At 48.1% G+C, this 26,146-nt stretch overlaps 1 protein-coding gene across 6 annotated transcripts in view; it reads left to right on the top strand.

Annotated features, from left to right (window-relative positions):
* LOC135914434 (adenosylhomocysteinase-like 1) overlaps positions 1 to 26,146 on the top strand; it is a 271,601-nt gene that overhangs the window by 141,816 nt on the left and 103,639 nt on the right. Inside the window, exon 1 of one of the 6 annotated variants that reach the window (XM_065447284.2) lies at positions 17,123 to 17,861. The exons of the other annotated variants lie outside the window; for them this stretch is intronic. Within the exon in view, the coding sequence (XP_065303356.2) occupies positions 17,826 to 17,861 (36 nt within the window). The 5' untranslated portion in view covers positions 17,123 to 17,825. Of the gene's footprint in view, positions 1 to 17,122; positions 17,862 to 26,146 lie in introns of those variants that run through there. 6 annotated transcript variants of the gene reach the window in all.

The following is a 26,146-nucleotide window of genomic DNA, read 5'->3' as shown; positions in this document are numbered from 1 at the left end:
CGACAATGGAGCATGAGCAGCCCTCTCCTTCTCCTCGTTCGAAGTGCATTGCCAGCCTGCGAGGCAAGACCACAGAGAGCCGCCAGGTGTGACACCGCGACACAGGCGCCTACCATTGGCTGAAAGTGGCGTCATCGGAGCCGACTCTCCCATTGGTCAAACATGATGTGACTTACAGTGCTCGAAGGGTTTATAAGAAGCCTTGCAGAGAGACCTGAGCATTCTGGGACAGTCCCTGATTCCCTGATTCACCTCTCTCGAACTTCTTGCCGCGGGCCGCAGCGTCCGAGTTGCTGCCGGCCCGTAATGACTGTACGACAGTTACTGGACGCTCACCTCTCTGTATATAATGTAGAATAAATCCTCCCAAGTTTGGTTTTTCATCCCGAAGTCCGTCCTCCAGCCCCTACAAGGCACTGCGTTAATTATGCCCAGAAGCAAGCACCGTGCTAGCCCAACAACGTGTCACTCTTCTCGTTGTTCTTTGTTCAGATTTTCTATTTGTTTGCGTTAATACATCCGAGGTTCACGGAAGCAGAATTTGCCTGCGAATAAAGAGATGGACAGTTTATTATAGATAGGGCAGAGTAGCTGGCCTGGGCTCGTATGTTGTGTACCTTCTACAGTGCATAGAATATGAATGAAACGAGACAAAAAAAAAAGAAGAAGCGAAATATTACGAGCGTGACAGGAAGTAGGGATGCGTATGTACAATATCCACTTAACACAGTGGTCTCGCTGAAGCCTCCAAGTCCAGTCCACTGTTCTGCAAGCAGTATAAAACAGCACTCGTAGCTGCTTTTGCTGCCGTGCTGTTAGAGAACGGATGGTCGGCTTTCTATCGAGTCATGACGAATGACCCGATGTTTGAGAGCAGGATTGTTCTTGTACGTAGCGCTGAGGGATGCGCTATCATCAGAACAACGCGAAAATATGCGAATCGGTAGTTATACGGGTGGACGGTCGTGCAGTAACGTAAGCCTGCCCGAGACGAAGCTAACGGGATTCGCGCGTGTCTGTCTACTCGTGCATTCAAGACTGCGCATAAACGGATGAACGCGCCGCTGCATATAAAGTGGGCCTGTTCTTTGGGATAAGGCGATTGCGCTCCCTCGGTCGTGAGCTTTCCACGCACGCCTCGTGAACGACGATATAGGGCTCGCTTCCCAAAGCGATAGGAATCCGCGAGAGAGGCGCTCAAGCGACGCCGAGCCGGGACATCGCCCGCGAGTTCATTTGGCGAAGCCTTGCCGTAGCTCTTCTTACGTACAGTCGCCGTCATATACTCAACGCCTTCTTGCTTCTCCTGCGCGGAGGGTCTTGGCGATTGCTGGTGGGCGTGCCTTGAATTGTTGCTACAGGTTATAGTGCTCCTTGCTTCCAAGGCATGCGGCGTTTGCTCCTTGCACTTTGCCTTCGTTAAAATTATAAACCGCTGTGTGGGTTCACTGTAAGGATTGTCTTATGGTGGCGGCAGAATTCATTATTTACAGCGGAGAGAGAGAGAGAGAGAGAGAGAGAGAGAGAGAGAGAGAAATAAAGGTAGGGACTACACGAGCTCCGTCTTCGAAATATTTTTTGAAAACGTGACGATTTACTGTACAAGGTGGCGCATGCAAAGCACCTGGAACACAAATAAATAAAAGGAGGGCGGGGGAGCGTTAGGGGGTGTTGAGGATGGACCGCTAGTGAAACAGCAAAAAAGTGACAAAATAAAAAAGTGGATTAGACGAGGCTTAAGTGTAATCTGGATAGGCGAATTCATGCTTATTGGGAGCGATAGGTTATTTCGTTACCGTTTTGGCTGTTTGCAGCCATTTCAGATCATTCCGAACAAAACATTTTTTGATCGCCGACCTTATAAACATTCGCACCAGAGGGCGACGAAGACACTGTTACGATTCGTAAATACAACAGTCTTGCTGAAACGGCAGCCCTGACTGTTCTTAGTTGTTATCCACGCGCTGCAATCGTGTGCGGTGATTGTGACTGGCCGTAATGGTGTGCCTACGCTCTCTTTCTATTTCCCTCTTATCTTTCTACTTCCCTCGTTCCCAGCTGGAAAGCAGCTAATCGGATTTTCTGCTCTGGTTAACCTCTCTACTTTTCTTCCTTCTTTCATTTCTCTCTCTCTCTCTCTCTCTCTGTCTGGCTGTTTCAACTTTTTGCTGCTCACCCTGCATACTTCACAATGCTCATAAGTTGTCGACAAGCTTTTGGTTGAAAGACAGCGCTCGTATCGTGTCTCTACTTTTCCTTATCTTAATCGTTTTCGCGCGGTATTGTTCGTGGTGTTGTTCCAAGTCACCCAGTAATCCCCTCTTTGTATCTCACAGATCTTGTCGGCGGGGCTCATTCGGAAGGTAGTAGAGTGTCCTTCTGGGTGCGCGGCACAGAGTTCAACGCTAGTGCACAGCTCGTGTGGGTTACCCTTTCTATATTTACACATGCAAGTCCAAAAGAACTTCCGTTTAAAACATCTTGACCACCACGTTGTAATAACCTAAAAATATACAAAATTCTTCAGCTGGCACCACTTTTGTTCGTTACGGTTAGAATGTTTGCGATAAATTTATTTTACTGCTAAGTAAAACAAGGAAGCTGCATACGTGAGCTAGTGGCATGGGATACGTTCCTTCTCTCTGAACGCATGAAGAACATGTGTACATACAGTAAACTAAAAAAAAAATACTTATATTGTCTTGGCTAACTTGACTAAAAAATGCATGGCCGGAATGTTTCTGGGGTCATTAACATACTTTTGCCAAAGCGTGCTTAAAGATGTCTGCGGAGCCGCAATTTTCTTGTGTAAAACAACACTGCATGCATAAAGTATTATCCTGAAGAAATGTTCGGAAGCCTATAGAATTGTAGGCTCCGAGATACCATTATAGAGATCACTGACTCGTCAAGCGCTTTATCTACATGTTGAGACTGCCTGTGAAGACAGTATAAGCTTCAACGTTCTTGTGTCGGGGCAGCTGCTTCTGCCTTTCAGTGTGGGGCTTCGTCTGTCTGCACCTTCCGCTGAAGCGAGATGCAACGTTCGTTGCAAAGAAACAAGAAAATGGGAAAAAACGCAATCCTTCAACCCAGCGACATAAAAACGTAAGTTTTGTAGTGGGAGCCGAAACACAACGCAAAACGAACAAATGTAAAGCGAAACGAAATGGGCACAACTAGCGCTCGTGTGTCCCCCTTCACTGTGTCCTTGTCAATTGTGCGCGCAAAAATGTTTTACTATCATAACGTGCGCGACATCAAAGCTGCCTCGTGCCTGTCGTCCCTCGTAAACGATCGACCGGGCGGCAAGGGTGCGCGCGAGAGGGCAAGACCGAAAATAAAACTTGGCCAATGACACGGAGCTGGCTTTTTCGCAGTTTCGAAGCTGCGCCCGGGGAAATGCTTGCATTTCAGGGTTGGGTCCATGGGAGCATAGAGGGGGCAGGGTATAGGTGTAGGGTGGAGGTTCGTGCATTCGCAGTGCGAAGCCTGGCGCGCTGTATGCGACACGGGTATACGAGCGTGCAGGTTTGCTTCGTTTCGTGACAGCCCGCCGACTTCAACATCGTAGGGAGCGGTCGAACCCGAGGGAACTCGAGCTTCGCGAAACGCCGGTAGCTTACGACGGCGTCAGTCGTCGACTTACTCTCTAGGGAAGGAAGGAAAGTGCTTGGTTTCTTCGCGCGAGAGTGCAACGAGAGAAATGCGAAGGGGCTCTGCTGCGAACGTGATCCGAGATACACATCTGCGGTTCGAAAAGGAAGAAAGACTTGTGGGCGAATTCGCAAAGCTTTTCGTTCGGGAGAACTGTGTGCCATTGTCGACCGCCTTAGCTAATGTTGTATTCTCTCGCTTCCCCATTTCCCTCCTACGTATATATAGGACAGCAAACTGGATAACGTTTGGTTGTAACATCTCGCCCTGCCTCTTCTTCGTCCTTCTCCTGTTTCTATCCATGCTCCCAACACCACGATTGGATGTCATCTGCTCTTTCGAACAGTTCTGGCGCAAGAAAATTGTTTTCTGAATACGGGCCGTGCTCCGTGCGATGATTTCGCGAGGTGAAACAAAGAGGTGGCACCGAGAAAAAAAAAATAAAACGTTCTTATGGCGAGAATTTGTATGAACGGCGACGTAGCACGAAGAAGGCACGTAGCTCCGAAACTTACGAAATATATTTCGCCAGTTCAATACAACTATTGTTGTGATCTGGAGGTTGAATGGGTGCGTAACCTCCTTTCGATGGCGGTGGCTTTACCAACACGGCACAGTTAGCTGTGTTGGCAGCTGTGGAGGGTGAATGGAACGACAAGTCTAATCATTGCCTCACTCGTTGATGTAAATCAGCCTTTCAAGGAGTAGATAATTGACTGCACGCAAAAAGAAAAAAAATCATGCTACCCCTTACACAATACGACTGCTATCGTAGCGAGATCGTGTATGCGCAAAAAAAAAGTAATAATAACTGTAACTCAGAAGGCAGGCAGCTGGCCCTCCCTCCGGAAAACACTAGCGTGACGTGCCATCGGTGCATCACCTTACCTTCATAGCGCCTGCTGCGCCTTCCAGGTGGAAACATGCCGCGCGCACGCAACCCTGCTATTTATTGAGCGGCCGCGGTACAGGGAATTAAAACGGAAGCGGAGGTTGGCGTGGCCGAGACTAGGGCGCGTATATAGATATAGCAGAACGCAAGTAAGGATATATATATATTGAAGGTCGTCCAACACTGACACCCGCCTGCCATTGTCTCGGGCAGGCCGCTGTCGCAACCGAGACAAGGAGGTGGATAGGGAATGCTGGGAAGAATAAGCTGGATGGGGAAGGGTCGGCGGGCTCCGTGCGCCTACGTTTTCCCCTTTCCGTCCGGTCTCCTTCCTTGGGTGCGGGCGAGCTGCTGCATTTCCAGCTTCATATCCTGCTTCCCTCGTTGCCTTCTACATACATCTCGCTCAAGGCTACGGCAGCGAAAAGAAAGCTGGGAAGGAGGGAGTACTGGTACAGGGAGGGAACGGCTCGCGTTCCTGTTTAGGTTTTTCCCTGTCTTCCTTTTCTCTTTGTTTCGTTATGCAAATATACGAGTACGTATTTTTTTAAAACCCAGTGCTAGTACATATTGTGTCTGTGAATGAAATAATCGAAGTTCCCTAAAGGAGTAGTGTCAAGACGTTCACGTCAGAGACGGCACCAGACGTGTATGTAAGGCGCGATAGGAAGGACTTTTACTTTTCTTTGATTAAATCATTCTCTTTAAGTGATTTTGTTTGACGTTGATCTGTCGTTTAGAATACGTGCCCCGCAGTTTGCTTCTGATAGATATAGTTATACATAGTGTTTGTTCTGATGCGTGTCGTCTATTCTTGAGCCCGTTGTTAGTCATGTCTAATTATGCAGTATAGAGGTAAGAAGCAAATGAGATGAAAAAGAAAAAAAAAAGAAAAAAGAGAAAAACGCGAGGGTTACGTAATAACATATCATAAGCAATAGCAGTCATTCGCGGCGAGCGTGCCAGGTGGCGCTACAATGCACCGCCCCACCAAACATGTGCAGAGGTTTAACCATGACGCGTAGTATCGGTGCTTTGCTAGCGTGAGTCCTTCAACGTCCAGCTGAAGAGGTGATCGAGGACGTACTTCGGCATGCCCCGTGCGCAGGGGAGCTCTCGAGTTTCCATCGGAAGTCCCTTTACGTCGAAGTTCTATGGGAAGAGCCTTTCATTTCTTTGGCTTTATTCTTTTCAGCGATATAGTAGATGCCGGATACAGCGGCGTCTGAATGCCGGTTGCAGAAATAAGAGTAGACAGCCGCAGTGGCTTCTGGATGGAAACTTCGCTTATAGCGCAGCGCACGGTGGTGAGAAGGGTGAAGCCAGGGGACGGAAAATACCTCGTCTGAACGTCTCGGTGCCCTCGAGGCGTTTTTCTTAGAAATGGCTCAAACCGTGAGCAATAGCTATCGTTTACGCAAGGCACAACGCTGAAAAACTCGCCCACTTTTGCTTTGCGTTTGATTTCCTTGTTGTAGAAAAACCTTCTTATGGACGCTGCGGTGGCTCTTTAGAGGCGATGTTGGTGGCTTTCCACTGCACCAATGCTGTGCTCAAATCGCCCGAGGCGGAATGAGCACTCTAGCTTGGTTTTGAAACTTTATAATGTGCGCCATTTCGCAGTGCGTGTCAGGTATCCCTCGGTTCAATCAAGGTGAAACTGCCGTCTATTCGCGTTCTTGCGTTTCATTTTTTTCCCGTCCTATCATACGGTGTCTTTGTTGTTGCGTTCCTTCCACAGTCTCTGCTCCTACGTGGTTTGGGGTTTTGACGCATGGTTCTTGCTGGAGGCCGGCTCGCCGTGCTGGCTCAGTGCCCGGGGTTGGTTGATTTGGAGCGCAGGGTCCCGGGGTCGAGTTCCAACAATGGCCACTGCGTTCTATGGAGCCACGAGGCGCGGAATGTCAGAACCCTCCGTCTGCTTATTGTTTCATTGCGCGATAAAAGTACCCCTAGCGGTGAAAATTAATCCGGAGCACCTCCACACCCATCCTCTTCGATGGGCCTCGTAACCCATGGTTGTTATCTTTTACGTTGTTGTACTTTGACTCAATGACTGTCTGTGCACGTCTCTATACCCCCTCTCTCTCCATTCTCTCTCTTCCCCTTCTCTCTTCCCCCAGCGTATAAGGTAGTCAACCAGACTTTTGACTGGTTAACGTCCCTGCCTTCCTTAGATCCTTCTCTGTCTCTTCTCTCTCTTATTGTAGTGCAGGCATAACGATCGGGCACACAGAAAGGCACATTAAAAAACACAAAGTGCTATGGTTGTGTGAAAAGAGCGTTAGCGCTTTGTGTTGTATAATGTGCCCCCAGTCGTTCTGTTTTCGCTATAACAATTAAAGTAGATGATGCCATACCAACAAGCCCGCATAGCTACCCTCATCGGCCCTGGTTGTTGCTTTAACGCGCTAAGCGCAATCAATCAATCGAATTGATCGATCGATCGATCGATCAATCAATCAATCAATCAATCAATCAATCAATCAATCAATCAATCAATCAATCAATCAATCTTACGTTAGACGCAGGCTAGTTCGGATACGCTTAGCAATTCTTTTTCATTCATTTAATCATCCTTATTCACCCCCATCCCATATTCCTGTATATGCCCTGAAGCATTTACCCTCGCATTAAAAAAAAATCTGTCTGCTTTCAAAGGAAACACCAAATTTATGTGCGGCATGGTTTTTATTATGCTTACGGCGTGCGCGTATAGAAAACGAAAACTACATCAACAACAAACATTTCTCGCTCGACGCGAATAACGACGACAAGAAGGGAGAGACCATTGCTGCTTAGGCAAGAGCACATGCAGTCAAGTGTATACCATGTCAGACAAACGCGCGTACGCATGACAGATGCTCCCGCGACGTCTTTTGCTTAGTTGTGTTCCCATCCAATACACTTTTCTCGCGCATTTTCAATGCGCGAGAAAAGTGATCGCTGTCTTCCTCGTACAGCGCGAAGCTGTCATCGCGTCGTGCGTGCGAATCCTGTGCCAGACAGCGATCGTGGCTCTGCCTCCCAGAACCGCGAGGGAACGCCACTTTGGAGTTTTAAAACCGGCCGGCAGCCAGTGTCTTCCTTTTTTTTTTTTTTCGTGAGGCGTATCTGCAGTGATGAGCCGCGTTTCTTTATGCACTGGAAGCCCGAAGTGCACACATTCACTGACGTTCGCTACTCTTCGGTTCAATAAGGAATCGTGTTTCTGACGACGCTGTCGGGTACGGCAGTCGTTGTTGACTTCTCGTCTTTTGACGAGTCATCGCGCGCTTTCTGCAGTGCGAGTGTTTAAAATTCGACGCGTGGCGTGCCGTAGGCGTGCCGAAAGCGCCTGATCTTTCTGAGCGCCGAGATTTCCAGCGACGACGTCCGCTATCGACATCCGCGCTGCTGTGCACGACGTCGCTTGGTACACGTCTTGGGATGACGTCATTCGAGAGGTTTGGCGGGACGTTTTCCCAATGCCTTTAGCTTTTTTTCTGATGTATATTTTCTCGCTTTGTTCTTTCTTATCGCCATTCAAGGCGAAAACGAAGATTCTTTCTCTTTCTCGAGCGCATACTGTACCTCATCGAGGTAGTACATCTCGTTTACGGGAGTTTGTCGATAGCATAGCAGCGATACTAGGCTAGAAAGTGCAAGAAATATAGCGTACAATGGTGCGTAGATTTACAGCGTGCTACGTATAGTGCGCCTCTATCGCGTTGCGGCATTTTGGAAGTTCTCGCAGGGGTACCGTTTTGTTTATAACGCCTTCATGCGTATGAATTTGAATATGACTTGTACGAGGGGCGAGCATAATGTTTTTCTTTTCTAGAGTTTTAGACTCATTTAAATTTTATTATCGCATGGTTGGCTTTGCGAGTTCAAGATTAAACTGAAGATTAAAAAAAAAAAGCAAGAAACGTTTTTTTTTTTAAATTTCTCTCCAACGAATTAGCTTATGAAGCTTGAGATTAAAATAACATTATAAGAAAAAAACATCCTGTAAAAGCACGCTTGCCGCAGGTGTTCCCAACGCGTCCTTCCGTTTCAGTAAGGTGGATACTCATGCCGGTTGGTGTGGGACATAGCTCAGATTTCGGAAGACCAGCGCTTAAACGAAGCACACAGAAAAGAAGGATTCTTAGACATTGTGTTAACTATCGACCGTAGTACTTTACTGCTTCCTAGCTTGAAATGTTATGCAGCCCCTTCCCCCTCCCCTGCCCCTTTTTCTCCGAATAAAAAAAGAAAACGGAATTGGGAACCCCACTTAGGCACAACTGTCGCGACATATACAATACTTCTTTTTCATGCAGTCAACGAGATGGTGTGCTGACAGACATGTCTACTTGTGTGGGTGTGTGTGCGCGCAATAAATATTTTAAATATTTCCCGAGTCGCCATGCTCTCCCAATCCCAACTCCATTCATCCTTAATCATTTCCCTTTCTCTGTTGGCTTTCGATGCTGTATAAAATTTCAAGGCAATAGGCGACGAACTCAATCACTAGGTTGCTAGTCAGCAGAGTGTATGTGTCGTTCTCTTCACTGCGTTTCTTTTAAGCGCTGCTCTTGCGGAGTCTGAGCTAATCTGCCGGTGTTCCTCTCCGAGGTTTTTTTTTTTTTTAATCTCGGAACGTGTGTCCCTATAGTTGTCGTGCTATGTTTGCCTCTCTTTTCGAGGCCCTCATTCTGATCACGCTTAATTTTTCACGCCTCACGTGACCGTCGAGCGGACCGTCGCTGCCCCGCCCACTCTCCCCCACGTGACTTCCGTTTGGTAAGTGCGACGTACGATGCCACGCCATTTGTTGCGCCAGCACGAGCGGCCGGCGTTAGTTGCACGAGCAGTAGTGCGCTTCGCCCTCACGCACTCTTGTAGCTGCCCACGTGACCTTAGCCACGTTACCTTCTCCCTCTTTCCACTTCCGATCGCCGCACAGCCGTAGAAACTATCTGCGCATGTGCGTTGGCGCGATATGCCTGTCGTAATAAGAGAGTTATTTAGAAGCTTGTTCGCCCTGAATGCCTTTCTTGCGGGGGTTTGCCTTGATTTGTCCACGCTTCCGAATGAGTTCCTCTCAGAAAAGAAGGACAAAGTAATTGAATCACAAGTCAAAGTTTACAATGTGAATGTCTTGGTTCTTAGCTGACCAAGGTGAAGAAATTAACACATGCGAAAAAAAACAACAACAATGTAGCACAACGCGCGTATAGCTTCGCTATACGCTGTGAACGCAGAAACAGAAACCTGTGTATGTAATACAATCCTATCTTAACGGAGAAAATGTACGAGAATAAAAATGAAAGGCACACTGTATAGGATAACATATATAAACACCTTGGTTTATTAGAACTCGGGTTATTGCTAAGTGACCGGAACATCACGTTTTGGTTCGTAATGTTCCTCTGCGCCGCTACTATTTATTGGCATTATCATTCTCGCATAAGTTAAAGCTCTTTCAGCAATTACTAGCATCTTGGTGAGGGCTGTTGGTTCATCTTCAGAACTATATTCAAAATCGTGCCAGAAGAGTCACCGAACCTCTGTGTGTCCTTTTACCAGTCGCCCTTTTTGAATATAGCTCTTTCAGCAACTTACCTTGGCGCTCATCTGGAAACGTGGTCCTGTCTTACTCATTCGTAGCTTTGTATTTTGACATTCCCAGCTCCATGCGATGCGTTCGGTTATAGGGCCGCTCTTTCCAGAAAAAAAGAGAAGACCTACAATTTCCAGGAGGCGTCTACCTGGAAGCACAGCTGCTCGGCATTGGAAGAAAGAGCTCGTCGTTACGACCGTACAATTCTGCCTGAATCTTCTGGACACTGAACGGATAAAGAAATACGCAGGCGTTTTCAATGCACAACTCGGCACGCCTAATAAAGGGATGGGGCTTCTTACACCCCATAAAAAAAGAACAGCGTAACATAGGAAGCAAGAAAATAATTTTTAGTAATTGTTTAGGAAGTGCCATTATCAAGCGGAAAACACCGATATTAAAAAAAAGAACAACATGCTGCTTTTTTAGTCTGTACTATGTGTAACACGTCATTGTATTTAGCTTGTTTGCGAGAAAAACTGCTAAACGAAACCACTAATTAGGTTTCATTTCAACGTACGCCGCGGAACAGTAGGAACGCGAACGCCTGACTTTGATTCGGATCTACTAAATGTGCTGGCCTGCCCTCTCGCATGGAAATGTTAAAGTGGCACCCGCAGCACTTTTTTGAGCACCGAAGCCACATATCGCTCGGAAGTAAGTCAATTTCGGACCCTCACTAATCAAGTAATCGTGGATTTACTATCGAGTAAGCATTCCCTTTTGTACGGGTGTCGTCTGTACATGATGACCTGGAGAATTTGTGCACCGCGCACTTTGTACGAATAGCGCTGACGGACCGTGGCCTAGGCAAGACTTAGGGGCGTGTATCTGCTACCTCGGATAGTTCGAAGCCTTACGAAAAATCAGCTCGGTGGAAGAACTTAGCCTTGAACGATACGTGTCTAAAAAAAAAGAGAAAAAAAAGAAACTCGAAATAAAGGAAGAAACGCGGCAAATTGCGTCTTGTCATACGGCGCGCAACAACTTCGGGCACTTTGGGAATTGCGCAAAGTGTGTTCTGTGAGCACCCTGAGCGTGTTCATCGTAATAACGGTAATGATCGTTGCAATCGATGATCAAGCACCGGTCCGGGGTTGGAATACTTCCGCAATGCTTGGACGTCTTAACGACCTCGCGCTGTTCGCGATTCCTCTGGACTTTTCCCTCTCCGTCCTTCGGTGAATCGGCGGGGGCGAACATTGCTCGGCTATACGTGTTGCTTTTTGTGCAGAATTTAATGGCCGCGCTACTTATCGATTTGGCCGTCTGAAAGAACAACCTGTATTTTTTTCGATTAGCCCGTTTTGTTTTATCGGTCGACCGACTGCTGATCTACGCGGTTCAACCCCTACGAGCGCACAGCAGTACGTCGATTCGATTGCTCGGTCAAAACTTTGTTCCTGTACTTACGCGCAAATCTTGCGAGGCCAGCGCTCAGGCGGACCATTAGGGCGCCCGTGACAAAGGAAAGGGCTACTGGCATACACCACGAAGGGCATAAACACATGTGTGTGCGTGTGTGTGCGTGCGTGCATGCGTGCGTGCGTGTGCCTTAAGTCTCCGAATGTTTCGTTATTTTTCTCTTCGGGTTCGGGGTGAAACAGTGACTTGTCTTACAAAAAATTACTACCTGCTCCACTTAGAGAAAATACTGATCACAAAAAAACTTTGACGTAGTAGTTCTGCGGAAACCCGCAAGGTGGAGAGAAGTAATGAATAAAGGGAAATTCAGACATCCACCCGTTCGCAGCAATTGCTACAAAGGAAACCCATACCGGTTACTCGAAAGAAAAGCCTCATAGTTGATAAGAAAAATTCGTCCTGAGGCTTTTCTTTCGAGTAACCGGTATGGGTTTCCTTTGTAGCAATTGCTGCGAACGGGTGGATGTCTGATTTTCCCTTTATTCACAAAAAAACTTTAGTTACGGTGATATTCAAGAAAAATACGCCACTCATGGCGTTTCGCGCAAAGACTTATGCTTCTCGTGTTGAAAGAGTGTCGTTCATTTTGTTACAAGCAGCGATCGGCTTGCTTCTCCCGTTTTCAAGCTGAGCGTCTGCGTACCGTCTTGTATGCTGACATATTGCAGCCCAAACAAGTTTTATTTTAGCGTATCTTCAATAGCGCCCTGACATGCTACCTATCTTTCCAGCAAAGCTCGCTTCACCTATGACAGCCGTGTCGCAGGGAAAGCCGAACGCAAAGAGCCAATGGGCTTTCCCGGGGATAGTCTCCGAACGTGACGGGTCGTCGCGGCTTTCGCTCGAGCGATTTCCCACGGGATGACCTCTGCAGTCAAGCCTTGTGCTTAGCTTCTTGACTTCGTTTCTTTTCTTTCATTTTTTTTTACTTTTCTTTACCATTGCTGGTAAGTGATGCCCGGACGTGACGTTGTTCTTTCTTCCTGCTTTTTTTCCTCGGACGTCTGAAAGCAAGTGGGTCACTGCATAAAAATGCGTCGTCGCCTATAAAATATAACCTAACTTGAGCGCTGTTTATAACACACTGATCGTGGCACATTGCAGAAGGGAAGCTTACGGTCGCCGCAGTTTTAGTATTCGAGAATTTTCATTTTAGAGAACGGATTCTGGCGGGATATTTCAGTTGTCGTTTTGTTTGCGGTGCATTGGCTATATTTGTACTGTTCGCCGACGCGCTCTTTCTTTCTTTCTTTCTTTCTTTCTTTCTTTCTTTCTTTCTTTCTTTCTTTCTTTCTTTCTTTCTTTCTTTCTTTCTTTCTTTCTTTCTTTCTTTCTTTCTTTCTTTCTTTCTTTCTTTCTTCTCCTTCTTTCTTTCCTTCCTTCTTTCTTTCTTTCTTTCTTTCTTTCTTTCTTTCTTTCTTTCTTTCTTTCTTTCTTTCTTTCTTTCCTTCTTTCTTTCTTTCTTTCTTTCTTTCTTTCTTTCTTTCTTTCTTTCTTTCTTTCTTTCTTTCTTTCTTTCTTTCTTTCTCTTCTGCAACTGCGGGTTCTTCGTGGCTCCTTAGCATAATGCTTCGAAGCTGATATGGTAATTCTGCCTTTGTCTTTTGTGCTGAATCCACGGAAACATAGTTTAGTTTATTTTCGTAGTTTCGTGTGCTGCAAAGGAGCAACGGCGAGGCGCTGTTGTCAAATGCGTGGAGTCGAATATCAGGTCTGTCCAGACGTCCCCTGACGGGCCTCTTTTACGCTTCGCCGAGCCGAACGATCCGCTCGTGAGAATTTGTGTTATTAGAATGCTGCCTGGTTGGCACTATCGGTGTTTTATGCGCGAACTTGTTTATTATTAATTTTTTGTAACATCCCGCTCGTTTTGCCGTCCTTTCCGCTCGTTTCTCGGTTGCCTTCCGCCCCTCTTGTTCCCTCGTAAAGTATACATATTGCTGTGCTGTCGGTGATTTGCATATCATTCGCGCGCTCAGCGTTATGCCTCGCGGTCATATTCGGGTATGGCATCAACGTCGCGTCGTTATGTTTTTTTATATATATATATTGTGCTTCTCTGACGTTGAGATAGCTGGAAGATCACGATTTTCTGTTCACTTGTGCGTTTTTGTGTACATTTTCTTTAAATTCACGATGTGATAGACGTGTTCATAAAAAGAAAAAGAGAGAGAAACGACATGCAGAAGCGCTTACGCAACTGCAACAAAAATACTCAAATAACGTTGTCTGGCGCTGAAATGGGCGTCCAACTTTTTAGTACCGCGCCTGTCCTACTAACGTGTAGTTCGAGGACACTTGGGTTACGACGCAGCCCATTTCGTTATTGTCCATGAGTTGCTAAGGTGGTGTCTTTATGGCTTGAACACTGCTCCCGGCAGCCTCACAGCTGCAGATTTCCCCCAACGGCCCATGTAGTCTTCTTTCTTTAATTCTTTTTTTTTGTACATTCGTTCATCGATTCATCCATCAATTCATTCACAAATGCTGTATTTTCCTTCTTTATTTCATTCATTCATTCATTCATTCATTTTCTGGCATTAATAATAATAATATTTGGGGTTTTACGTGCCAAAACCACTTTCTGATTATGAGGCACGCCGTAGTGGAGGACTCCGGAAATTTAGACCACCTGGGGTTCTTTAACGTGCACCTAAATCTAAGTACACAGGTGTTTTCGCATTTCGCCCCCATCGAAATGCGGCCGCCGTGGCCGGGATTCGATCCCGCGACCTCGTGCTCAGCAGCCTAACACCATAGCCACTGAGCAACCACGGCGGGTTTCTGGCAGTAATGAATTCCTTCTTTGTCTCCGACGTGCCTGCGCCTTCTGCAGCAGGTCACGATTTTCCAACAGAACGCAATTCGCACTTGCTTGCCTATGGCGCATCAAAAATGCCGAGCTCGTTCTTTAATATCTTTTTAGGTCGCCGGCATGAAAAATGCGGCTGTCTCTCTGTGTTTTCGTGCGTGTCTTAGATGCTGCCGCGCCTTTGTCCGAAGAGCAACCCAAAAGTGAAAAAGTGCCCCCGCTTCTCCCTAGTCGTTATCGTGCGTCGTCCCGCGCGGTGGCCGCATCGTTTCGCGAGCGAACGTGTGTTGTTGCTGCGTGTGCGGCGGCCTTTCTGTGTGGCCAGGTGTACGTATATGTCGTCCACGTGAACCACTTGTTCGATATTGCTTGTTTATTGGGCGCATGTGGCGGACGCCGCCCCTGCGCGTCATTCCTAAAGTGGCAATTCCTGCGAGCCGCTCTGCGTTTCCTCTTTACGGTTTGTGTTGAAATTTTCCTGGAACTGCCGTTGTTTTCGGTTTATGTCCAAAGCGTTAGGCGCCGGCGTGCCTATTTATTATTCGTGTCGAGTGGTCTTTCTTGCTGCATCTCTTTCTTTCTCCCTTCTCTTCACTCTCACCCCCCCCCCTTTTTTTTTACCTTCATTTTGGAGGCTTTATTTTCTCTTCGAGTGCTCGTATAGCCGGCGTTGAGAGTTGCAGTTTCATTGTGGTCTTTTGAGAGGGCTTGTTTCGATCGGCTTTGTTTTAAGCGTTTCCCGTTAAGCGTTACTGGACGATTAGCGGGATTTCGATTGTAACGATTTAATTACAAGAAGACGATTGGCCTAACGCTATACACACCTTCTCGAGAGGTCATTTTTGTCGTCTGTCCGCCAGATAGCGCAAATTTGCTACTCCACACACGCTGTCAGTGGCTTCAGCTGAAGCGCCGAAACATTGACGTCTTCTTTCTTTACATTTCTTTTTTCGTTTTAGCGCCATCGCATGCTGACGACGCTCAGGCACAACAGTGTTGCGCATAATTCCTTAGCTATATGCTATGCCCCGCGGCTCTCTCCGCGGCGGCACGCTCAAGAGCATCACTCATTCGCGCAGTGCGGCAACTCGACGGTAGAGAAACGAAACTATTTATAGGCACCCGGCCGGCCTATATTTTTTTCGATTTAAAACTTTCGCAGCGCACGGGGCGGTTTTCCTGTGATGCCGCGATGTCGGTGGATGTGGCACCACCTCCGATCACGCGAGTCATCCATCGTGCCACGAGGCCGAGTCAACTTGCGGGAGGCAGCCTCGCTTTCCTTTTCTCTCTCGCGTTTAGAGCGGCCACTCCTGTTACATTTCTTTTTTGCTCTTTCGCTCTCCTCATCGCGATGTATAGCTTGTTTTCTTTTCGCTGTTTTCGGGTCCTGTCGGTTCTCTTTGCGCGGCTCGGGTCCGTTTAATTTTAGAGCCCCCCGAGTTCAAGATTGGGGCGGCCCGCTAGGAACTTTCCCTCGGAGAGTCAGTGGGCGGTGCGTAAACAAACGGACCCTGGCGCGTCAGGAGTGAACCTCCAGCCCATCTTTCTTTCTCTCTCTCTCTCTCTTTCTTTTTTACCTCGCCGCAGGGAAAAACGAAAACAGCTAGGACACCGGCGTGGCGAGAGTCTCAGCCCACTCTTGTAGAAAGCAACAAGAATAATGGCCCCGAAAATTATGGCCCCAAAAGTTATTCACGTTGACGCAAGTGTGACGCCAAAACTACTGAATTCATGCGACAGCGTTACGTAACTGTCATCTAATTTTGTCCTGACTGAACCACGCCGGCCTAGCAGTGTTGCCAAAGGCCGGCAGCGTTTGCTGTGTCCCGTAGGCGCGCTCTTGTTTGATCACTTTTCACGTGGGCGTTTTTATTCAAGCTGGAGGGAGGATTCGATCTGGGGCGAATGACTGCGTGAGACAGCAGCGGAGGTGAAAGTCGGCGCTGTGGTGGAAACAAAAGCCTTTCAAGAGTTTTATTATTCTGCGTTCACTGGAACAAGGGTGAAATTCCGGCCGGAGAATATGTTTCTGATACTGGTTTCGTCCAATCCTAAAGCGTCATCAACTTCGTTGCCGTAGTGTATTACATCAAAAGCCGTCAATTTCGTGCTCTTTCGAATCGCAGATCCTTTTTTTCTTTCACTACACCCCCTTCGTTGGTGCTACTGCTGCAGCGGTTCGACGAGCCATGCTCGATTTGAAGCTACTTTACATACGAGACGAACTGTCGCTTCGTCTGGATGCGTTTTCCTTCGCAATTTGCTGCTCGCTTTCCGAGACTGTTCGACTGAGGTTATCTCGTAGTTGAAAACGCAGCTGCTCGCATCTGCGTTCCGCCGGAATACGCTGCTCCACCCCGAAGGAAATGCGAACGACAAACGCTAAAAAGCAGACGTGCGCTTGGCGCGACAGCAGAAAGCGCCGACGGAATAGGCGCCTGTGTGATGATAGCAGGAGAAAAGAAAGATAGGTTTATGTTCCGCTTATAAAAAGAATGAAGGCGCGCTGACGGTCGTCAGCGGAAGACAACGGAGCGATGAGCACTGTGAGAGGGGGGAAAATAATACGGGGAGAGGTAGGGAAAAGATCAAAGAAACAAATCGGGGTGGAAGTGACGTTGCGCTGTCGGTGGCGCCGTCTGCCGCACGATCGTTGGGCGCTATGGCGGCGCCCTTGGCTTCCGGTGCGGCGGCGAGGCGAAGCTCGCTGCAGACGAGAAGGAAGCGAAGAGGAGGCGACGGAGGAGGCGGGCTCGCTCTACGCCGGGTCCTGTGTGGCGCCGCGTCAAAGCGCGTTTTCGCCGTCTGCTCCGGCGTGTTGCGGGCGCCGAGTTAAGCGCGGCGCGCTCTCTCCGAACCGAGAGCAGCGCTTTGCCTGTTCCTTCCCTCCTAGTTTTATAATGCTTTTGTAGGACTTTCGCTGTCGATCGGCGGTGTGTTCCCCAGACATTCGTCGTGTGTGTGTTGTGTGAGGACTTGCGTTTCCAAGTTCATCCCCCCCCCCAAGCCGCGACGCCACACACCTAGCACCCCTCGTCGAAAGAGAAAAGAAACAAACCTCAGGCATTGCCTACGCCGGAGACTTGCTGGTTCTACTTTACTTGTGCGCTAGTTCTGCTACTGTGCCTCCCGGTTCACGAGTTCTTTTGGTGAGAGCGAACTCGTCCCCCATTGCACCTTGGTTACTCCATTCCCGCTGCGATCGTCTTAGCGAGCGACGAAGGTCCTCCCCTTATTAAGTTTCTTCTCCCAGCATTCAGCTACACTGTGACCGGCCCGCCAACCTACGCGAAGTTTTGCCGCTGTGTCGACCACCTCGGCCTCGTGAGTGGCAAAGCACCGTCATCTGCCGACGTGAGACGACACCGTGTTCGTATTTATTTTGCCCTCTCTTCTGGTTTTGGTTCGTCGGCGTGCCTGGAAAACCGGCTGTCCGAGCACCGACAATGAACGGCGATCCACCGGATAAGATGTCGACCAAGGTAAAAACGAAACATTGCGAACTTCGGTTGACACCCGCGCTTCCCCTCTTGATGCAGTGCTATCGGGTGTAGTTTCCGTTACGTTCGTGCCGCGTTGCTAACTGCTTCAAGCGTGCACTGGAACGTCAGGCGCGGTCGTATTAACACGACAGGCATTGTGGACCGAGCGGCGAAGGGATCGACTCGCCGCACGTGACTGTCACATGAGACGTCACAGCTTCGCCGGTAGTGCCACGAGTGGAACCGTGGGCGACCGCTGCAAGCTGGGCTAAAGCTTCTAACAAACGCGCCACAGTTCGTGCACTTACCGTGCTTAGGACGAAAAAAAAAAGAGGTTGCAAGCTTAAGCATAACTTTGACTTTTCGTGAGAAGTCAGTGCTCTACTAACATAGCTTTTCAAAGTGCTTGTCGGAGTCTTTAAAATCCTTAAACCACACTGAAAGCGACAAAGGCTATCTACCTGGCCGTTGCTGTATTATCGTACGCATGTAAGGAACACATGCCGAATCTGGATGCTTTTGTTTTCTTTTTATTGAGTTCGAACAGCCTGCGAATGGGCCAGCGGGGAAACCACTTTAATTACGTGTGCATTTTTCCTAAGTCGGAAACGCGTTGCATACGGTTGCCGCATAAAGCGAGAGAGAGACATAAAAAAAAAAGCTTCACGCTTCAGCGACTGACTTCATAAGCGGGGAAGTCTGCTTTCATGGTGGTTTCGGAAGGCTACACGTGGTTTATCGCGGGGTTGCGGTCGAGCACTATCAACGCATAGCCTGTGCAAGCTGGCGTAACCAATTGCAGGACATGTTTCGTGGTCAGAACGCCAAGCTTGGCTTTCGACAGTGCACGCTTGTCTGAGGAGACAAGCTGCCGTGTAGTCGCGCGTAGGGACCGCGCGCCGATGGCTTTAGTAAAAGCAAAATTGGCAATGCAGCGCCCAGGCCTTGCGCATGCGCAGACGACTAGCTGTATTGGTGGTGCTGCGTTGCAGTGGTCTTTGGATTGATGAAGACATAAATAAGAACGGATACTTTTCAGCAGGGTGAACACGCAACTGAGGGAGATCGATAGGTATTATTACGACGGAAGGTTTTTGTACGTTTTCTTCCGTTTAGTTGTTGCACAGAACTTGGGCTTAGCCATTAATAACTACGAAAACGAAAATTAAGGACACGCGTCTCTTGCGCGCGTCCATACGGCACGGCGGGTTGTCTCAGCAGCAGCGTTGTGACATTTTGTGCGGTGCATTGTTTGATACGTCTTCGCACAAACAGCGAATATGCGGCAGGTCTTGTGGGGAATATCTTTACATGTGCGCGAAACAGGTTATTTCTACTCGCTGTGTGCGTCAGGGGCGTTTTGTATTTATCGCGATTTTAACGTATTTGTCGGCATGCTCTCTTACATGTGTTCTTGTTGAAGTTCAGAGGCGGCAGCAACGGTAGTGGCAGCAGCTTGAAGCGGCATTAACGATGGCATTTTTTTTTTCTTGTCATTGTGTGTGGTTTGGCGGTGGCGCTCAATGGCGGAGTGATTTGTTTGTCGTGGTTAAATGCTTTGTGGTTAAGCACGCCCACTGTCTTTGCTACGCAAGGGGACAATTTAAAAAAAAAGACCTGTATAAGTTTCTTTGCAAGGGTCGCGGCCGGAGTTTCATACTGAGTGTATTAACGACCAGTCATACTGCAGTCTTTCAGCATGCTCGCCAATCACGTAGATCTCTCTACGACTGATGTATACGGCTTGCTCAAGGACACAGGTTATGGCTTTTCTTGTTGCTCCTTTAAAGACTTTGGCTATCTGCCGCTTGTTATTAAGAGCTGCTTAAACTTGGCGAGGAATTTTCGGCGGATTAATAAATGACGGTACACAGTTGGTCGATGAATATGAGCAGCATTTAGACGGTAACACTCATAAGGCGCAGATTCGTTTTCCTTTTTTTCCCCCATTTCCGGTACAGGGTAGCCAGCCGAACATATCCTCTAATTAACCTCCCCGTTTTGTCTTCGTTTTGATATATGTTTCTTCGCTTTTATATTCCAGAGCCCTTTTGCGCTGGAAATATCCTGATGTTGGTGGCGTATTGTAGTTACAAAGGAAAACGCTGAACTAAAGTCATCGTTGCGGCCATTCGAATTTGGTTACAAATAAGCTTCCTAGGATAGGGAGAAAGCAAAGCGACAAGGGAAGAACAGGAAGTTTAATCTCGCTGAGGCCACTCACATGCTGCGCTCGCAAACTGTTATTGTATAAATGGCCACAAGAAAGCTCACAACCACGCAGAAAGCCAAAGTGAGTGCAAATGTGTGCACGCCGGACTAGTGCTCATCATCCCTATGCAGTTGCACGTATGTGATGCGTCGTTCTCGTATTAACCAATATTTACACGTCGTAATAGCAAATTACGCATGAATGTCAGTCTGACTTCTTTGTAGTCACCTTCCATGAAACCTTGTGGTACACCTGCAGTTTTCTTAAGAAAAAGAAAATGCCTGGAAAGCATTCTTGGACACTGGCTAATAAGAGTTCGTTCGCCAAATCAATGACTGAGAGAGAAAATCATGGTGGTTTTAACCCTCTAATCTACATCTTGCATCATATGACTTGCAGGGCATGTTTAGGGAATAGATTTCATTATACCAGTTTGACCTTCGGGGTAAGAGAGAAAGGGAGAAGGAAATTTAAAGATGCACTCCTGAACCAAGTTATTGGGGGTAGCGCCGCGTAGCACATTTTGGGTAAGTGAATGTATATCGCGGGAAAATAGTTACCACCTTACTGACTCGTCTAGGTTCGAAAGTGTTCAGTGGTGAATGTGGCGGAATAGTTTTGCGCAAGCCCGCAAGGCTGAAAAATATTCATGAAAGGGAAAATTGTCTTCCACCCGATTGAAGCACGAAGCTACACACTTACGAAAATTGCATCCTTAAGGGCGTTTTCTTGGGTTTACAACTCATTCACTTCACACTGCGTTTTCTTTTTACAGCGATATCTTTTCATGTATTACTACCCTAGTCGTTGGGATGGCCGCCGAAGTGACTCCGAAATGCCTTCCAAGATGTTTACTAAAAAAGAAACAGAAAATCGTAGCACTGCAACGGGATTCCAACTGCGTACCTACAGGTTGCCAGTTACCTCTCGGCCCGACGGTTATACAGATAATACATTGTCTAAAGTGTGCGCTGGCACCTCTAGCTGCTCTAATAGTCTGACGCCACGCTCTTGAGTGGTGTCATCTAATACGTGTATATAAACCAGCACAGGCAACATAGTTTAATCGAATCTAGGAGTAAGATCCGAAAGGAAGAAAGAAGGGTGAGTGACCATTTTCCCTCTCGTGAGTTCAACACTCCAAGCTAAATTCAAATGCGGAAAGTAGCGCTGCATGTAAAAGGCGCCGGGGAATCACGAAGTCGGGGCAAGCTGGAGGTGATAATACTGCCGCGAACTTGCCGCGGAGCTTCACACAAAGGCGAGAGGTGAAGCGATACACATGCCGATAACACACACGCACACATGCAACGTCCTTAAACGCGAGCACAAAACTCAACTGGTCGCCTTGATTCGTTGCCTCACTTTGTGTAGCGATCAACGACAGGCAGCAGGTGCTTTAACCTAACTCAGCCCGTCCAGGAAGGAGCGCAGCTGTTTTTTTTTTTTCGTTGCGACGTACGGCGCCTCATATCATCGAAGTTTCTTGCTTGTTTGTTCGCTTGCCACTGTACAGGTGTTCGAAGAAAAAAACGTGCGCTGTTCAGTGGCAAACTGCGCATAATGATCTTAAGCGCGCTTGATACGCCTCTTCGCTTGACGCATTATTTCAAAACTGTTTCGCTGTTTCGTGGTTATTTCCGTACCTCAACTTAGACTAGTTTGTAGGCCTTTCTTCAACGTATCTTTGTGGTTGGCCGTGATCCACAATCTCGCGCTGTGGTAATATACTTGGGCTGCCGGGGGGTGGGGGGGGGGGCACGATACCGTGAAAGGAACCGTGAACTCGATGCAAGACTAACCTTTATCTTGAGTTAGCGATTGATATGTGGTAGTTCGAGACTTACGGAAGCACTCGATCGTCCATAGCGTTGGAGTGTTGCAGTAATGTGTGCAACCTTGGCAGTAAACGCATCGTGATTGGCTCAGAGGGTAGGTGCCTTTGATTCATCCGTCGATATGCGTGTGTCAAGATCTCGTCCTCACCTTACGACGCGAGGGAATTCATCGCTGGCTGCCGTGGTCGCGCGGATGAAAATTCCCGGCGTCGTATGGCGGGAACGTTATACAAAATGATTCACCTTTCAGAATGGCGATGTGTACGTACGAAGCGCTCATCACCAGCCACCAGTCGTTCTTGATGCAGGTTTACGCCATGTCGGTCGCACTATCAGCAAGCGCAATTTTTTTAACGGCGGGAAGCCGATCTTCCGTAGTGCCGCCGTCTAGACTCTGAAAAGAAAGAGGAAAAGCAAGAACGCACTGAACACACAGCGAGCATGCAATGCAAATGCGGGATTAAATACTTCCGAACGTCTGCAAGCGAACGTCGAACGCTGCTTCGTGGTATCCATCCACTTGTTCGGCGGTGTGGATGCGGAGACCTGAGCCGTTATTTCTTCAAACCTTTTCTTTTTTCTCCGAGAAAGTATGGTACGTCTCCACGAATGGTTTCACCGTCTTACAGTGCGTTAACGTTCGCTGCAATCCCAGGTTCAGTAATGGTGACAATATAGCCGTTGGAAAAAGAAAAGGAAAAAGAAAGAGGCTTACAAGGGCGCGCCGTAAATAGCCAAGTACGTGCTAAACACGTGCGTCCGACTTACGTCCACCTCCCGGTAGAGCGCCGGCGGCTAGCTTCAGTATCACGCTGCTGGTTATGAAAGAAGGCGCACGTTGCAGGCACCTGTACCGCGTTCAGGCCGGTTCGTCTTCGTCTTCTTTCTTTTTTTTTTCCATCGTTCGCTCGAACCGCTGACGACGGGAAGTCCCGCGACGACGACGTTCGAAGACGTAATCGGCTGGCGCGTGCATGCTCTCCGTCTTGCGGAGACAAAAGACGGCGTGGAGGGCGAGGGGGGGTGTTGCTGTACGCCAAGCGCCCGCAACGCCGCTGTATTGGAAGCCCCAGCCCTGACAAGCAGAGTATAGGTAGACCCCCCCCCCCCCTTTTCCTAACTGCAGGGGGGTTTCGGAGCTGTCATAACGAGCCAGAGCCGTCCTGCCAATTTGCGCACCAGCCGCGCAAATTTAGCTGCTTTTGCACGTTCTGAACTCGGTAGCTTTTCGTAAGAGCGCTCGTTTTTCTCATATTTTTACGGGTGACCGGCGCTCTGCAAGTAATGAAAACGGTAACGAGGGTTTCGATGTTTCGTAATTCTTCGTTAGGACTGAAGATAGCAGCGCCTAATAAAGTTAACTAGGGGCAATATTATGGTACTTAATTCAGCGATAACTGTTGCTTTATGATGACACGTAGCGCTGCAGTTACCTTCGGTTCGGTTCTGTAGAGTTTTACTCAGTTTGAAATCGGGTTAAGGCCTGGCGAAAAATATTTGCCGCATTGAATTTGTTTAGATGGTCATTTGAATTGCTAAATTGCATTTGAAATGCTAAAACGCCCGTGTCCGCTGTACACGTGGAGGGACATTATAAGGAACCTGAAGTATTCGGTAAGCTCTTCGCTGTGCCACAACTCTCAAAGTTCAGCTCCATATTGGTGTAGCTTCGGGCTTTCAGCTCTATTTGTTTATTTATTTTTCTTATTTGCAAAATGCTGCAGGCCCAAGTTAAGGCTCGTGCATGAGGGATATCAAAGTTTATATATATATATATATATATATATATATATATAGCGTGATGCATCATTGAGCACCTTATGACAATGGCAATAATGTCCCAGACAATTTAAAGATAGCAAATCTAGGGAAAAACGATTCTTCAGTCGGCGGCAAGGAAAAAAAAAAGACAAATGCTTTCATAGTAGTGAAAACCAATCACTTAACTATCGATGTTCAATCGACAAATCAAGTGAGTAATCCATTTGAACGAAGCCGCTCGTACTTTCAAGGAATGACTTACTAGTCTCGCCAGCGGACATTTCCGGCTGTGCTATATAGCCTTGGCATCGGGCAGTGATGCATTTTCTTCTTTTCCGTCGACGTTCTCGCGCTAAGCTCCCAGCGGGACCGAAACCTTACCCGCACGACGATCCCTTTTGCGTCGAACGCCGTCGCTTCTGATTGGACGTGCTCGCGGTGCGTCGCACACCTTCTTGCGTCACTCGGCGTTCGCCTCGTTATCCCCGGCCATGCGTCTTGGCTTGGGACTTCTCTCGGTTCTGGCACCCGGCTCGTCCCCCCGGCCTGCGGTTGCCCCGTCCTGTCAGGGACCTCCCGGCGTAGGCCTTGCTGCCGCAGTCTGGCTGTACGTTTCTGCCGCGTACAGGTTGCACTATAGTAATATTTTGTATCATTATTACTGTTATTCTTTCCTGGAAGAAAGCCGCGCGCACTCCTAATTAGCTAGCACGGAGTGCCGAGCGAACACGAACATCTTTGTCGCGGAGCTCGGGTTCTTCGCTGCCCTGCGTAGAGTTCGGCAATGACTGCTGAAACGTGGTAACGTTGTCTCTGAGGCACAAGCGTTTTGAAGGGCTAACATTAAATCACTTTGACTTAAAGAAAGAAAAAGAAAATTAGGCGTTTTACGTGCCAACACCAGAACACGATTATAAGGCACGCCGTAGTGCGGGGCTGCGGAATAGTTTTGACCACCTTTGATTCTTTTAAGGTTTTAAGGTTTAAGGCATGGGATCCGTGAAAGACTTCTTTTTTTTTCCGCAATCGATACAATCGCCTTTGAATCGAAATGTGCAGCGCACCATAATGTCCAGCTGAATTTCAGGCTGTGTCTAAGCAACTTTCTTTCACGAATTCCGTGTTCCTAAAAGCTTTGCACTTGACTGTAACTTACGCGGCTTGGTTCTTGTTTTTTTTTCTTTTGCTCTTTTGCTATTTTTAATGTCTTTTTGTCCCCCCATTTTTCTTGTTGATCGCGAAAGTCGTTCATGATCATCATCACAACAACCACCACCATCATCATCAACCTATTTTCATTCCACTGCAGGGCGGAGGCCTCACCCTGCGATCTCCAATTACTCCTGTGATGCGCTAACCGATTCCAGTTTACGCCTGCGAAATTCTTGATTTCATGATGCTCAATTGCACGTCAGCGTAACGAGCCTCCTGGAAACTTGCTGTAGCTTCATTTTAAAAAGCAAATCGCAAAGCACAGACACAGCGTAGTGTGAAAGAGGCAAGTTCACCAAGGCGGAGTTCACAGAAGTTCCTTGTTTAGGAACTCCTCGTTCCGTGCTACGAAAGTGTTCTCCCTGTTACAGCTTTACGCAGCTTCCTTAAATCTATTCCACAGATCACTTTCTTTTTTTAGTAAGATGACGCAAAAAGGAAGTCTGCATAGAAAAAGCTGTCTCCCAAATTGAAGCCATAGGACGCGTTATACGCGAATGATCTCGACTGCGGGAAACGGAAAGCGCGCGTTTGGATGAGCGCGTATGCACGGTTGGCAAGATTGTCGCAGGGTCTAGCTGTCTGCAGCCTCTAGGTGGCACCGCGCGCTGTCGGTGAGGCGAAACGATTCTTCTTGGCACGTGTGCCGTGTCGCTCGGCCACGAACCCGCGGGAAACTTTTCAAAGCTTTGGCTTTCGAAAAGAAGGAGGAGGAGATGGCGTCGACGAGGGTGATCAAAGAAGCGCGAGACAGGAGCATGTAGCAGGAGACGAGGCTTTGACTCCGTGCCATTGTCTTGGGACCGACGGTCTCAATGTATACTTCAACACTTCCATTTTTTCTTCTCCGCCCGCCCTGTCTCGTTATTTCTTCTTCAGCTGTAGATCTTTGCCCGCGTTTGCCTCCTCTCCTTTACGTCATTCGCGACCCTCGTGGGTCTCAAGAAAGCGGGCTTTCGCCGAGAGTCCGGGCCAAGAATGCCCCCCCCCCCCCCTCCGTCTTTTGTTGTTGTTCGTCGGTTTTCGCTGTTTCTTAATTCTTCACGTTGGCAACTCTAGATCGCTCTGTGCCCACGTGTTCTTTCGCCCCGGCTTGTTGCACGGCCGTACAGTCCTCCCCCTCGTTCGCTGTTCCGCGTTCGTCAGTGGACGTGTGACGCCTGTTGGGTGTCCGTCGCGTCTTTTCGGTGGTGTGGACGGAGACGTGCAGAGCGGTGTGGCTTCGGAGAGAGATCACCTCCCTTGTCGAAGTACCTGAAGAA

The sequence above is a fragment of the Dermacentor albipictus genome, chromosome 6, assembly GCF_038994185.2.
Source record: "Dermacentor albipictus isolate Rhodes 1998 colony chromosome 6, USDA_Dalb.pri_finalv2, whole genome shotgun sequence".
NCBI classification, from domain to species: domain Eukaryota; kingdom Metazoa; phylum Arthropoda; class Arachnida; order Ixodida; family Ixodidae; genus Dermacentor; species Dermacentor albipictus.
This window is presented reverse-complemented; position numbering and strand designations above follow the sequence as displayed.